The 15,233-nt window shown below is 44.2% G+C and overlaps 1 protein-coding gene across 4 annotated transcripts; it reads right to left on the minus strand.

The window, feature by feature from the left end:
• Window positions 1-29: 29 nt before the first annotated feature.
• LOC104356698 (GDNF-inducible zinc finger protein 1) lies at window positions 30-13,406 on the minus strand. 4 transcript variants are annotated; one of them, XM_042789671.1, is made up of 9 exons: window positions 13,196-13,406; window positions 10,323-10,429; window positions 9,436-9,599; window positions 6,169-7,476; window positions 4,109-5,047; window positions 2,469-2,563; window positions 2,064-2,231; window positions 1,427-1,584; window positions 30-607 (listed from the first exon to the last, which is right to left on the minus strand). In XM_042789671.1, the coding sequence occupies exons 4-9, from the start codon at window positions 7,473-7,475 to the stop codon at window positions 362-364; spliced, it is 2,913 nt and encodes a 970-aa protein (XP_042645605.1). In that variant the 5' UTR covers window position 7,476; window positions 9,436-9,599; window positions 10,323-10,429; window positions 13,196-13,406; the 3' UTR covers window positions 30-361. The 4 variants fall into 4 exon arrangements, with proteins under 4 accessions (XP_042645605.1, XP_042645606.1, XP_042645604.1 ...); XM_042789672.1 differs by lacking the exon at window positions 10,323-10,429; XM_042789670.1 differs by lacking the exons at window positions 9,436-9,599; window positions 10,323-10,429.
• Between the last annotated feature and the right edge of the window lie 1,827 nt (window positions 13,407-15,233).

Here is a 15,233-nt window from a genome sequence, read left to right on the forward strand (position 1 = left end):
AAAACCCAAAACCAAAAAAACAGTTCGGGGAGGGGCGGGAACCGGCGCTGTGAGCGCATCTTTATTACAAACCCGAGCGGTAATTTCCAGCGACGGCCCCGCACCCGCGTACGCTTTCGCACGTTGATACCCTGTAATGTGCCCGGGGGGGGGGGGTGTGCGAAAAAATAAAAACTCTGCAGACCTCAGATCTAACCGGCATAAAATCTGTCGAGAATTCTGCTCCTCTCCCGCGACCGCAGTGCCGGTAACTCCTGCCCTCCTGCAGCAAGATGACCCTCCGCTGCAGAGCTTCACATTTGAGGTAATTTGGCCTGTTACGACCTGGGAAAACTGCGCAGTTTTCTGGCGATAACTGACACTACAAGTATAAAAGGGAGCGATCGGTGTCTTCTGCATTACTGACACTAGATGGCACAGGTTCTACTTTTTTAGGAACAATGCTTTCTGGTTTATAAAGTTTACCTTGGTCAACTGACCAAATTTCCGGCGCGGAGTCTTCACCTGTACAGGCTTCTGAGAACGTTTCTATTTTGGACCAATTATGGTCTTTTTTGGTCGTAAGATCTATTAAGAAGCTTCTCCAGTGAGCAGTCCGGTCATGAATCTACAAAAAACAAAGGGAGAAACTGATCACATCTGTTTTTTTCCTGATGAAAACTTTAATAACTGAAGATTTAATCCAAGCAAAATCAAATAGTATTGGGGTTAACTCTGTGATACTGCACTCAAGCGCAAAAGCTGAACTCTGAAGCAGAAGAACAAGCCCGTTTTGCCAACTCTGCACTGATTTTCTGGCTGCGCTGTGATGGAATGTTTCCAAGAGAAGATTTTAGCACACAGGAGAACATCAACTTAAAAGCCTGTAATTGGAAAATATCCTTATGCTCTGTTTTAGCAGTCACTTCAAGGACCGGAAGGTCTCTGAAAACTGCTAAGCTCAGCAATCCTTTTTTCAGCATATTGCAACGATGGAAATGGGAAAAAAAAAAAAAAGAAAAAAAATCACATTCATCTGCAACGCGAAGATGTTATAAACCATCATGTTATGGCCTCCATGTAAGAGGCTTAAAAGTAACACAAAATGCGGTGCCATTCTTTTTTGAAGAAAAGGATTCAATCAGTAATAAGCATTTTAAATAACCAGTCCCTTCCTCCTATGTTTTTGTCAGATTCCATTTTCCTTTTGAAAACAATACAAGTACTTGGGAGGTGACTGGTTTGACAGCCAGCAGCGGGAGCTGCTGTGCTGCTGGAAGAAAAATTCTGCACGCTTCAGAAACACATTTTTTTTAAAAGCTGTGTTTAGATGGTAGAATCAATCCCCCAACCCCTGATATTCCTCATCAACATGAACCCTCATTAAAGCAGTTAAATGCCACGGCTGCAGTCTGCCGGGCAGGCAGAGAGGCGAGGGGCAGCGTACCGCCACGTGTCTGCGCAAGGTGGACATGTCAGTGAAGGTTCTCTCGCAAGCTCTGCACTTGTACGGCTTTTCCCCGGTGTGAATGCGCTGGTGGCGGCGGAGGGCGCCCTGCTGAGTGAACGTTTTCCCACACTGCTCGCAGAAATACGGCCGGGTCTCTGAAAACAATAACAAAACCCAAAAAGGACGGAGTTAGATGGCAGGTCATTCTGGCCTTGACTGCAGCAGACAAAAAGCGTACTGAATTTTCATGGAAAAGATCGATATGGATAGAGCGGTGTACCGAGGGGATACGTGCTTGGGGCCCTGGTTTGTGTGATCGAGGGAGAACCCGAGAACCGCTCTCTGATCTTGCAAGGGGAATAGCAGCAACTACAGCCGCTCTCCGCTCCCATGTCCTTCAGCAGCACAAAACAGGCCTCAGCCTTCTGGGCGAGCATCACCCGATACAAGGCGATCTCATACCCTGTTTAACAAGCCAGGATGGGTACGAGCCCTGCTTCTCCCCATCACCTAATTCAAGGAGCTTATAAAAGTGATTCTGGAATAAAACGTCACCATCCAAACTGGAAAGTGCCTCAGAGCCAAGCTTGCAGTGCTGTTTATTTTCCCAGCCCCGAACAGTTTGTGTCGTTACCTGCGTGGACATTGCTGTGCTGGGCTAGCGAGGCTCTCAGTCCAAACGTCTTCCCACAGACCTCGCACTTGTAGGGCTTAGCACCCATGTGGCATCGTTTATGGCATTTTAAGTATTCGTTGGTGGCAAAATGTTTTCCGCACACATCGCATTTAAAAAGGCGCTCTCCTGAGTAAAGAGGAAAAAGACATGCTGAATTCTTTCAGCAGAATTTTGTACTTCAAAGTTAGTTTTCAAATGTCTCTCTATCCCCAGCAGTTGTTTCCTGGTACTTGAAGTCTCTTTTGTGAGTTACCAAAAAAAAAAGCGTGCACCTTCTTCAAATCCTAACTGGCAATTTCTAGCAGCATAAAGGGAGGTGATGGGACAAACCAGATGGAAGGAACAGAAGTATTTAACGCCTACCTGTGTGGGTCCTTTTGTGGCCAGTGAGTTTGCCTTTATCAGCAAAGCAAGCCCCACAGTCCTCACAAATATATGGCTTTTCCCCTGTATGGGACCTAAATGAAGAGAAACACAAAGGAGTATTAATAAGTTAGCTCTTGTGCATTCTTAAAATAATGTATTTGAAATTATGTTCTACACACTGCTGGCAGCATACTTTGTTTTAAAAATGAGGAAAAAAAGTACATTTTTCTCAGTCAGAAAATAGAGTCTTTGCCAGTGTAGGTGCTACGCTAAAGCACTAAAACTCCCATTTAAGTTTACCTTTTCCTCACTCCCAGGCTCTACAAAACTCACCTTTCTTTCACAAGTTACAGCTTACAGTATCATTATCGGAAGGGAGAAAGCAGGGAAGATGACAAGCTGCTGCTGTGCTAGAGACTGAAAGTGCATCCAGATTGTCCCCAGCGCAAAGCCAGCAGCAGATCTCCTGGGACACTGTGGGCCACATTCTCAACTTCCTTAGTCCCTCAGCCTCACGTCCTCTGGCCTGCAAACTTCACCTGGCAGGATATTCCCATTTTTAGGACAAAAGGCACTAAGGGAAAGCCAGGCAAACAGCATTTCTGAATGAATGCTGGACATCTGATTTTAAACTAGCTCAAATGAGAGAAAATCTGAGCCTGATGTTTGGTCCAAACACTGTGCTGACTTCCCTTACTCCAACCCAAATACTATCATCTGCAAAAACATGGATAGATTTGAGTTGTCAGGCAAAATGCTGCAAATGAGACAGCCAGTTACCCAACACAAAGCCCATGAGTCACTGGTTTGTTGCAGTCATAGCGCTTCTTACACGCAGCACAGCTCGGCTGCATTTCAGCTGACAGAGATTCTCTTGACATCTGAAAAGATTTTTTGCTGGTCCCGAATCAGTATACCTCATGATTTTTTAAATCACTGTAAGAACTCTTAGGAGACAGAAGAAAGCTACTGTCCCCATTGTATGGGTCCATGGTCTCCAGAGACAGGACTTTTCTCACCTCATTTAGCCCTCCAACAGTTAACCTTCTCTTACAAGCTATCTGCTATGCTCTCTGTTTGGAGAAAAATTGGAAATTCCATGGGATGATTCACCCTCTCCTGGGAGAAGACACATTTAATACAGGCGCCACGAGAGAGCAATTCATCCCGTCTAGCGCCAGTGACTACAGAGGGAGCCCAGATGAGAAGTCCAGCTTTTATATTGCATACAAGAAATTAAATTCCACACTAGATGACTTGCTCAGAGTGATAAAGAGTGAGCAGGGCTCAGCATCTGGGTCCCTGACTAATTCTTCAGCCTATGCTACTTTTCATCGGTGAAGGCCATCATCCTACTTTGAAGACTGTCTCAAATGACTGGCTTTTACTTATGAGTTCAAGATAGAGCATCTGTTTCAAAATCCCTACCAAAACTGATGCAATGACCAGCTGCAGGCAAAGCCTTTACGTAAAAGAATTAATCATGGATACTATGGAACGAATTATATCCCAGTGTTCCTGTTTTAAGGACACACAAGCAGAATCACTCAGGACTGGGAAGTCCGAGGAAAAAGCAGCACTGAAGGACACTGGGCATGCAGGGAGTGGTAACGGGAGAAGCAGTACTGTAGGCTGACCTGGTATGGATCTTAAGTTGTGACGGTTGAGCAAATTTTGAATGACAAATGCCACACTCGTAAGGTTTTTCTCCTGTATGTGTCCGCATATGAAACACTAGTGCGGTTCGGGAGCTGAGGATCTTTCCGCAGACAGAGCAGAGGGGGCGTTTGACTCTGCCTTCATGCTTCCGCATATAATGTGTCCTCACATCTCTCTTTCTTTTAAAAGTAGCATTGCAAAGGGTGCAGGCGAACTGCCTTTCTTCCGTGTGGACACACGCTCGGTGCTCCTTCCAGCTGTTGTAACTAGCAAACGACTTGCTGCAGATGTCACACTGATAGACTTTACCAGGCAAGCACTGATGGACATCTCTGCAGTGATCCACGTACTTTTTCCGGGAAACAAACTGCTCATTACACTTATCGCATCTTATTACATAGGCAGATTTCTTATTCACCCCACTTTTATTTACCTTCTTTATTTTAAACTCTTCATCTGATTCACGTTCTTCACCATCCTTCTCATTAGCATATTCATCATCCTCATCGTCCTCTTCAGTACAGACCTCCTCATTATCTCTACTATCTTCAATTTCTGAATACCCTGCTTCGTAATCTACTTCCTCCTCACCCTTCACACTCATTTCACCTTCATCTTCATTCCCCTCTTCACTCATTTTTTCGCTTCTTGCTTCAGCTGCTTTATATTTCCGCTTCCGTTCTTCTTGCTCATTGCTACAGTCTGCTTTGGTAACAGATGAAGCCCCGGGTTCTTCCTCATGACTTGTGGCCTCTTTGTGCCTCGCACACTTCTGTTGCTCAGCCTCCGATGTCCCATCCCACGTCTCTCTGTCAGGATCTTTGTCACAGCTTGTGGCGTTTGGTCTATGCGCAGACGGAACTACCATCCAATAGACAGGCATGAGTTTCCTCTCTTGTCCAGACTCATGTGTTTTTCTGTTAAAACAAACAAACAACAGAGCACAACTTCAATAAGTTAAATTGTTTCAACTCAGACATGTTTGCTTTGGAGGAAGAGTCGTTTCCTTTTAATTGTTTTTCACACCATTTAAAAAATTAACAGCATGTTTGGAGAGCCAAGCAACAGGGAAATTTTGTGTAGAGTTGGGCCAGATAATTAAAGAAAATTAAAATGTCTCAGTTCATCAAGGATGGAGCCTCTCAAGCATACATATTTCTCATCTGACTAGTAACATAGGATGGACTGTAAACGTTCCTCCGAGGCTACGGTAGACAGGATAAGAAATTATGGACTTAAAACAAGGGAAATATAGATTAAATGCCTATATGGAAAAAACAAATCAGACCCCCTTGTAAGCCATCAATTGCAGCAGTTAACTCTACTTATCACTCCTCAGCGTGTAGAACAAGCTATGTTATTGCACTCATGACACATCTGGAATGTTTTTTCCTGCTACAGGACTGAGCTACAAACAAATTTTGACATTTTTTACAAGGGAAGCTGAAATCCAGTAGAAAACCACCTATCTCCCGTATCACACAGGCAAGGTACGGAGATGTGGCTTTTGCAGTTCTGGAAAAGACTGTGCAATTTCAACATCTTATTTTCAGTCAGGCAGTGCTTAATAAGTCTATCTGGAAGCTCCCACTACCCATTAAAACAGCACACAGGGTATTTGGTCCATGAAAACCATACTGAAAAGCACCACACTGCCCTGATGTTTAAGAAATGAGTGTTTTCTTGTGCATTTTAAACAGATGCCGATTCTTTTTGGGCTCCTATTTAAACCCTCAAATCTGAGGCTTCCAAGATCACCTAAGAGATTTGGCTGCACAAGTCCCCTCTGAGTCATGGGGAAACATTCACTAAATTCCCAGTCTGGGAGACCTCAGTCCAGTAATCCGGACTGAGCACTTGATGAGGTCAACAGAAAAACTCTGCTGATTTCAACACGCTTCTGATCAGATCCAAGGAATTCTGGAACTGAAGCAGTGAGGACTTAGGGAACGCTTTTATCCCGGTGCCCAGAGAGAAAACACATTTCCCTGTGCGCACACGGATGGACACACACACACAGACACAGAGAATGCTGTACCTTACATGAGTACTGTAAGCAGACCTCTGAGCAAAGCTGGCAGGGCAGCGTTCACATTTATAAGGTTTCTCCCCTGTGTGTGTTCGGATGTGGACTGTCAGGCCGCACTTGGAACTGATGACCTTGTCACAGTACGGGCAGGCCTGGGGATCCCGCTTCGCCTCGTGCACCCTGCGCATGTGGTCGTTTATGTCCCTCTGGCGCTTAAACCTCTTGTCGCAAAACACGCAGGAGAAGCCCCGCTCATCGCGATGGACAGCGAGGCGATGCTGCCGGAGGTTCTGGTGAGTGGAGAAATGCTGCTCACACGCGTCACAGCTGTACTTGACAGCCAGGTTCACATCATGCTTGAGCTCCATGTGCAGCTGGTACTGCTCGGCAACACCGAACGATTCATTGCACTTCTCGCACGTGATCTGCGGCAAGACTTTTGCCACGTGCCGCGGTGACTTCCTACGTTCCGTTTTACTGACAAATTGGGAAATTAAACTGTTTTCATCTTCCCACTGCTCGGGCAGAGCGTTCCTAATCACTATGCAGGCTTCCTTTGACTCAGTCTGACTTAGGAGAGGATGACTTTTCTTGTTTTCCAGACTAACGATATCCATGCTGAGTCTGCTTCTGTTATCTGTCTTGTTACGTTTTGGTAGCTTTGCTGTCCTGGATTTTGGTTCTGGAAAAGCAGTGTCCTCTTGCTCCAAGCTTGCCGGTTGCCCTTCAATGAGTTTGTAGCCAGCAAGCAACTTTTTATGTTTTTGCCTATCCCAAAGTTTCCTCTGCATGGGTATTGCCAAAACTTGGGAAGAGCTACTCAGTTTGCGGTCTTCCTCTTGCTGGATGCGAGTCCACTGTGGCCCACCATTTTCACAGAGCTGACCTTTCAGATGGAGGCTCAAATCTAACCCCTTCCTGCCCTCTGCTTTCACTTCTTCACAAATGTCAAGCAAATCCTTGCATTCAAGTCTTTCGGCTATTTCTTTCATCCGTTGCAGTTTTTCCGCTTCAATCTCCACTTCTGCAGTGTAAACAAACTCCAGGAAGGAGGTGAACTCTTCCGTGTAAATGTCTTGCAGAGTCACTGTGCAATTCTTGGTGTCCAGCATCTCATCATGCAGGAAAAGTCCCTTGAAATAATTGCTGGAAGCTGCCAAGACAGCCTTGTGAACCAAAAACTCCTCCTGAATCCCGAGATGTTGTGTGTGAACTGTCACGTCACAGAGGTGACCAAACTGGTACAGAGAATGCAGTGCCCTCAGGAGGTTAGGAGCAGCAACCTTGGATTTCATTAGAATTTTCTTTTTCTCCATCCTGCCAAAAAAACAGACAAATGTTTGAATGCTTGCACTCCCTCTTCCACATGCTATCTTTTAATTCATTTATGACATCAATCAAGAAAAGCTCAGTGGAGATCCATGCCCTAATTCCTAATTTACAAGACGTGGCGAAGACCTCAAGGTTACTTCTATCAATGCAACCATCATCAGCAAACACACTTGCTTTATTATAGTCACAGTTTTAGATTTACACTCTAGGATAACCCTTCAGAGAGAATTTTCTGTAGCACACAGATGGCAAGAGTAATGAAGTATGAGGAATGTGATCGGTCCAGCTTAATAATAAAACATTCTTAATACAAGCACTTTTCAACAGTAGAGGTCACAACAATTTACAGTTGAAACAAGCATCTTTCCCCACTCTTGTACAGAGGGGGAACTGAAGCATAACAAGTCACTTCCGATTGTTTCCAGGCTCATGTTGAAACAGAGCCCATGTTTTCATAGCCACACCAGGCTCCATTCCCTGTGCCAGGCAGCCCCTTGTGCCAAAGCAGGGGGCTAAATCTTTGGATCTCATTCGATTGTGTTTCTGGTTTGGGGTTTGTTTCCCCCCACCGTGCGAACAATCAGACCTAGGGGTTAATAATGATAGTCAGTAAGCTTCTATTGTATTTGGCCACTTAAATAATATACAGGGACAAACTACGTATCTAGAAATAGCTAAAAATTTTTTGAGGAGGTAGTAGTGTTTTATTTGAAAAGTATTTCAAAACTGTTCCTTCTCAATCAACAAACAGAGGGGTCAGAAGTTTTCTGACATTTTCAGAAAGAACAATTTGCATCTCCCCACCAGCTCTAGAGACAGGCACTAGCTATTATTACAGTAAATCCAGTGCCTGAGAACTCTGTGGCTTTCCTGTCTCAACCTGCATGTGACACCAATACAGCTGGAAGAAGTCTCATTTACCTTTGCCCATAAAGCACAGCAACAATGCTGTCAACCTTATGGAGGCCTTCAGATGCTCTGATCTGATCCTTTAAGCTCATATTCCTGATCTATCATAGTTTTAAAATGCCTGTTATTTAGCACATGCTTACAACAGCTTTGTAACCAAAGGAATAACATTAGGCCAAAAACAGACAAATCAGCTTGTTATTGCTTAAAGGCTCCGTTTAAGCTTGGCTTGCTGTGCTTCCCTCTCACAGTAATAATGGCTGGCAGAAAACGACACCAAACTGTACTTTCACTTCTCATCTAAATTATGTTTGACATTATATTAAATACATTCCTGGCAGATATAAACTGTCTGATTAAGAAGACAAATACGTCTTCAGCATAAAGTACCAGGAAGTCGAATACAATGCACTGCCTAGAGTGAAGAGGTTTGAATAGCAAGCTTGAGATAGCTTTGAGAATACTCTTCCTATTACAAGCTACCGCAGAGGATAATCACCTTCTAATCTGCAAGGCGTAAATCATTCAGTGCTTGTGACACCCTACATAACGTTTTAAAGACAGCATTTAAAAATTTAAACTGATTTTCTAATAACCCCATTAAGTGCCACTGGAATGCGCACTGCTATGTTTGTAGGAAATGGACAAGATTTCTACTGGATATAAAATGTCTGTAAATTTGAGTTATGCAGAACCTCAAGCATTTGTAATGAACCGGGGGTTTGATCCCGAGTGCACCATGAGCTCCTGCGAGCAGTCCCACCCCAATGAGTGGGACTGCTTGGGATCCCAGGCTGCTCACCTGGCTGGTGCAGAACCTCCTCACTCCTGCACCCCTCCCTGCTAGCGAGTTCAAAGATGTTTACTCAGAGAAAAGAAAACAAAACCATTACTACAGGAAAAATACTTAGGAAAAGCAACTAGAATAAAAAGACAAACAAAGCATGTGTTGAAACATCTCATAGAAGCTAGAAATTGAGGAAGGGGCTGTGCAAAATAGCATTGTCTAAATTCTATCAGAAAAGGACTGCTCACCTTCAGACTCCTACAAACGTTCAGTAATTATCACAGCCTCTGCCTTAGGGATTCTGGCCAGCAGGCATCTTTAAAACGGCCCAACATCTGCCAGCTATTCCCTACCAGTCATCACCAGCTATGCGGAGACGTAATCCTAACAGCTCATATGGCACACTCATAGGCTGCAGGAAGAAGAGCAGATCCAGAGGTTAATACCAAATTCAGTCCACAAATTCACAAAAGCTTCCCCTTAATCTGTCCCCTGGCTTGCCCTTCTTAATGTTTTCCAACAGGATATCCTTCTTCATTTCTGTGCAGAACTGACCCCAGTGTTTCCAAGCTCACTGATCAGTAGCACTTAAAGAAATCAATGAGCAGAGCACGTGCTAATTTCCTCCTGCTCCTCTTTAAGATCCCCATCTGTGATAAATTCTCAATAAGGGCTCCCATGTGAGCTCTACTAACAATAATATCTGATACTAAGCCAAATGGAGAGGTATGTTCCAACACCATCTCTTTCAGTTCAGCTGGTTCTAGATTAAATCAGCCCGGTAATGGTTTAGTGAAATGTCTTTCCATTGAGAAATACTACAAATAAATCAATTTTCACTTTTTTTTTTCTTCAGAAAAAATGAGACTGTACTTTTTGTTACCATTTGGAGAGGAAATTGACCTTTAGTATTCTGAAGTGGTGTTGAATATAGTTTGTTTTCATATGTTTTAGTTTCATGAGGTTGAGTGTTGAACACAGTATTTAATGGGTATAAAACAGTATGCAAGATACTTTTTTTTCCCCCCAAAAAAAGTTCAGGTAATAGAAGATTTCCAAGTATTTTGCTTTCACTTTGGGGGTAAGGAAGCAGTTTCTTATCCCTCATGGATTAAGAAAGCTGGTTTTGCCTTACTCTTTACACTTCATTAACACTTAATGATGAGAGAAGATTCTTAAGGAATTCTCATCCACAGCAAACTGGAATGAGGATGACAAATGTTGCTGTAAATCATCCAGTTACTGAAAGAAAGAGAAGGACCTATGTTGTTGTAATTGCAGGCTCATGTTGGCTTGAAATAACCACCAGTAATCGAATAGGAAAAATAACGGTAACATCTTGAGTAGGTTTAATTGTGTCCATTTATGAACACCAGTGGTTTTCATAATCCTGACTTTTGCTCCCAACTGCATCCATAACCCAAGCATTCCCAGGGCTGTACCCCATCTCTTTCACTTCCCAGCACTCCAGCCAGCCCAAAGCTCAAAACGATTGGCACTTCTCTCCTCCTGCCCCATGGCAAACACGCCACCCTACCCTTGCAGAACAAGCTCCTGAGCAGCGATGCAGGACAGTTACGAAGAAAACTGGAAAAAGTGCAATGCAGCCGGAAGAGCGCGCTCCACAGCCCCTCTGCAATTTTCTCACACCCCCCAAGAAAGGTGCCACTGATGGCTGTGGGTCATCGTGAACCCGTTACCACTTACAAAACCAGCAAGCAAAATGGAGCTGGTTAGAGGTTAACAGCCCTAATAAATATCATTCTGCTGTAACCTGAAGCTACTTCTGAAAGCAGCGAGTTGTTAGCCTCCAAGATACTGACTTCAGTGGGAAGATTTAAATGAAAACATTTTTCTCCCTCACATGTTGCATTTTACAGGTTTTTATAACTTCTTTCAGCTTTTTGCCAGCTAATAAAAGAACAAATATATTAAATAATTTGCGTGTATCCAAGATTTATAGAAAACATAATTAATCTAACAGAACTACTGCAAAAGCCAAAACGTATTTCAATTCAGTTACAGTTCTTGTTAAGGCCATGGGAATAAGTGAAACTGTTTTAAAAAATAAAGCTTAACAGTGGCGTCTAGTCTCCAAGGGGAGATTTACATTTCCTCTGTGCTATAGCGCTTTTTAAAAATTATGCAATGGAATAATCAGTAGCATGTCTCTAATTTAGGATAATTAAGACAGTAAACAAAGGCATTTGTAGGAAGAACAGTAAATATTTCTAAAAAGTTGTTTCATGGATTTTCACTGTTCACATCTATTTTGCAACTTCTATGGGCCAGAGCGGTAACCGGTACGATATGGTATAGCCCTTCTGAAGTGAAGGCAATGAAGGTACACTGATTTATACACCCAAGTATTTGGGGAGAAAAACCCAATAGGACAAAGAAATTGAATTGTGTACTTGTCAAAAATTATTTCACATAAATATGCTCTGCTTTTTGCAAAGTATGCATAATCTCCGGTTGCTTGATTTTCCCCGAGCCTTTTCAATTACATCTTAAGTTTCTCTTCAGAGAAGTGAGGAGGAAATTCTTATCTACCCAGGCTTTAAACTCTCAATAGCTGCATGTACATGTACAAAGGGCCCTGACAGTAATCAAAATGAGAACCCCTTGATAGTGTTAGAAGGGAAAAAAAAAAAAAAAAAAAAAAAAGTCCTGGTATGTTCTTGATCATGTTTATCCCCTGCAGAAACTGGAAGTGCTGGTATGGTATAAGAGCGCGTAATTCCTCCTCTCGATGCCTGGGCTACCACTTGGCAAAATAAGCCCAACATGGGTAGGTCATAACAGCAGTGCAACAACCCAGATCCTGACTGATAAAATGAACTGCTCAAGAGATCAAACAACCAGAACTGCAGTATAACCCGCAAAATATTTAAGAGGATGCAAACCATTCTAATTAAAAGGGCAATACAACTCATTGCCACAGATGCCCAAGACCTAGCTTCAGTCCTCAAACAAGACATACCTGTGATGTTTTTTCTGGTTTTTGCCTTTTTTTTTTTGTTTTGTTTTTTGTTTTTTTGTTTTTTTTCCCTGTAAAATCAGGTTACATTTGCCTGTCTTAAAGATGAATTGTGGTGATAAAAATCATTAATAGCAGTGAGATCATAAGGTAAGATAGGTGCAAAACAGCATTACGAGGACATAAATAACTGCTGGAGTTACTCAACTGTATTAGTCATCTGGAAAATTAAGCTTATTCACATAAATTCCCATGAGGCAGGTACATAAAGTTAGGTACATCAGGACATCAAGCAAGTAGTAACAAACTGCTCCTCTCCTGCCAGTTTCTGGCCTGATTGTGCACTGCTGGATAGTTGATGAACTGCCATCCAGAACATCTCCATTTATCCTTCGGCACACTGCTGAACAAATTCCTCCACGAGTCCTTTTTTTTTTTTTTTTTTTTTTAAGGTACAGAACCTCAATTTCTGCCTTGCTAAAAAACCAAGTGCATTACCTTCGAGACGCAACTGGTAATGTTCTTTACGTGAGAAAAATCACAGCTGACCATGCTTTCCAGGTGGAACAGCACTAACACACACAATCCCATCTAAAAGGTACCGCACCATGTTATTCCTTACGCCACTGACGAAACCCAGTTGCTATCACCTTCTGGTCTTTACCATTCACTTAGGCGCGTACAAATCCGTTGGCCGCCCAAGCAGCCTGCGGCACACACAGGTCCCTGCGAGGCAACTGGAAACCAAAGACATTTTTCCCCGGGCGTCGTGTCTCCTCCCAGCGTGGCAGGAGCCCTGAGCGACATTAGCGCAGTTACGTGAGGCAGACCGGCTGTCACCCCCCACCCACGCAGGGGAGCAGCTCGCCCCCAAAGCCGCCCCGCGCCCGGGTGAGGCCTCCACGCCTGCCCCTCAGGCGTCGAGGCCCGGCCTGCGCCCCAAGGGCGGTGGTCACCCTCCTCAGGGGCAGCCGGACCCCTCCTCCCCGCCCTCCCGGGGGCCCGACCCCGCCACCGCCCGGCCTTACCCTGCCCCGCTCCCGCCTCAGCCGCGCTTCTCCCGCCCGGGCGCGACCACCGCTTCGCCCTCCCTCGGCGGAATGGTACGGCGCGGGGAAAGCCCGCCTGACGGGAGGGGAGGGGAGGGGAGGGTGGGCCGCTGCCCGAAAGCGACATGGCCGCCACAGCCTCGCCACCGCAGCCGTCCCCTGCCTTTTGCAGCCATCTTGAGTGAGGGAGGCGGCGGGCCAGAGGGCGGCGGCCATCTTGGCCGCGGGTATTCCCGCGCTCCCCGGGGAAAGGCGGCGCTGGGCACGCCCTCCCGAGAAAGCCCTCAGAAATCCTCAAAACTACGCGCCCGGGTCAGATTTACCGTGCAGTGCCACCCACTACGATGGTAATTATATTCTCTCAAGAAACTGCAGCAACTTCCCCGTTGGCCAGGCGTACTGCAGGGTACCAGGCCTTGCTCTTGCCTATACACATAGACCAGCCCTTAGATTTATTTTGGGGAGGGTACTCAGCCCAGGCAGAAAAAAATCTCTGATCTCCATGAAACTTTGGTTTGTTCTGGTGAGAAGGTGAGCCAGTCTTGCTCAGGTCTCACTAAAGATCAGGTTTCAGGGCCCCAGACCTGAAAACCCATCTAAGCTGGCTGCTGGGGCTCCATTCACTTTGGTTTGGTACAGCACCATCTACATCTCCAGGCCAGACTACAGTAAACTTAACAATTTCAGGGACTTTGTTTTTTTCCAGTGATCCATCCGCATCTTCCTTAGGAAAGGCTGACTGAAAGAAATCCATGAACATTCATACCTTGTGCTTAGCTGTTTCCACAAACCTGAAAAGAATTCCAATCAGATCAAATCAATTTGTTTTCACATGTGCAAAGCACTGTGTTTCAGTGTTTAATCAGGTTAAATGGCTTCTGTTGCCAATGTCTGTCTACAGTGGGTTTGTACCTCAGGTGTGTTAAATGTCTTTCTTTAGGTTACAGCCCAGTTTGCCAGCCAGATCCAGCTCCTCACCATCTCCCAGTGTGGATACTGGCAGATCATTGCCAATGTTAAGAGAGAGGTTTATAGGGACTAGTTTAAGAGTCTGGACTTGGTGGGGTAAATTTGGGCTTAGGAGAAGCACAAACAGGGTCTCACATCTCCCAGAACTGCTGTTCCTGCAGGACGAGATGGTGTTTCTCACCAGTGACCCCGTATCGCTGCCATTGATCATGAGAAATTATGTTAAACAGCTGACGGATGGGACAAGTCGCTCTGTGGGCTGCCAAGTACTTAAACACACAAATCTTGCTTCCAAGACAAATCAAAGATAAATTCCTCTTTGGAACCATTTTTTACTTAAGTGCAGGTTTTAATCTTCAAATTTTACCAGCTTGTAAAAATGTTGGATGATGCTTGTAATTCCTCGAGGTAATGTAAAATAAATTCCTCCACAAAAAAAAAACAACAAAAAAAAAACCAGAAAAACCAAACAAAACCCAAGACAGGAAGAGGAAGGCATCACTGAAAGTTATTATCCTATTTACCTTTTCTTTTGTACTTCTGTCACACAAATTTGAACCTGGATCATATAATTTTCAGGCTGCTGGCCAGATATTAGAAAATATTCACACATTTATGTGAAAATAAGAGTACTGTAGGAAAGACAGAATAAAAATACTTAGAATAAAAATAACTAGTGCAAACTCAACTTACTTAGACTCATACAGGCCGGGAGACAAATCTAGCCTGACAGATAGCTCCCACTGAGGAGTGCATGCTTCCACCATGAATTTGGTTTTCAACCCTGATTATTTTGTTTGTATTCGGGGAATGTTTCTATTGTCAAGACACAGCTCTAGGAGTGGAGAGAACGTGCAGCAATATGAGTGATCCATGCTAAAATGTCAGGATAATATTCCTGTATCTTAGCACAAGGGAATGGTGTTTGCTTTTACTTTATCGGAAACCTGGTCTGCTCAACTGTTCTCACCCAGAGGAGTTGGGAGAGAAGATGAAGTGCAGGCTCCTGTCCAATTTAGTCTTGCTTTCATAAGGATTGAGTGAATTG

The sequence above is a fragment of the Tyto alba genome, unplaced genomic scaffold (assembly GCF_018691265.1).
Source record: "Tyto alba isolate M040663 unplaced genomic scaffold, T.alba_DEE_v4.0 Super-Scaffold_16, whole genome shotgun sequence".
Lineage (NCBI taxonomy): Eukaryota > Metazoa > Chordata > Aves > Strigiformes > Tytonidae > Tyto > Tyto alba.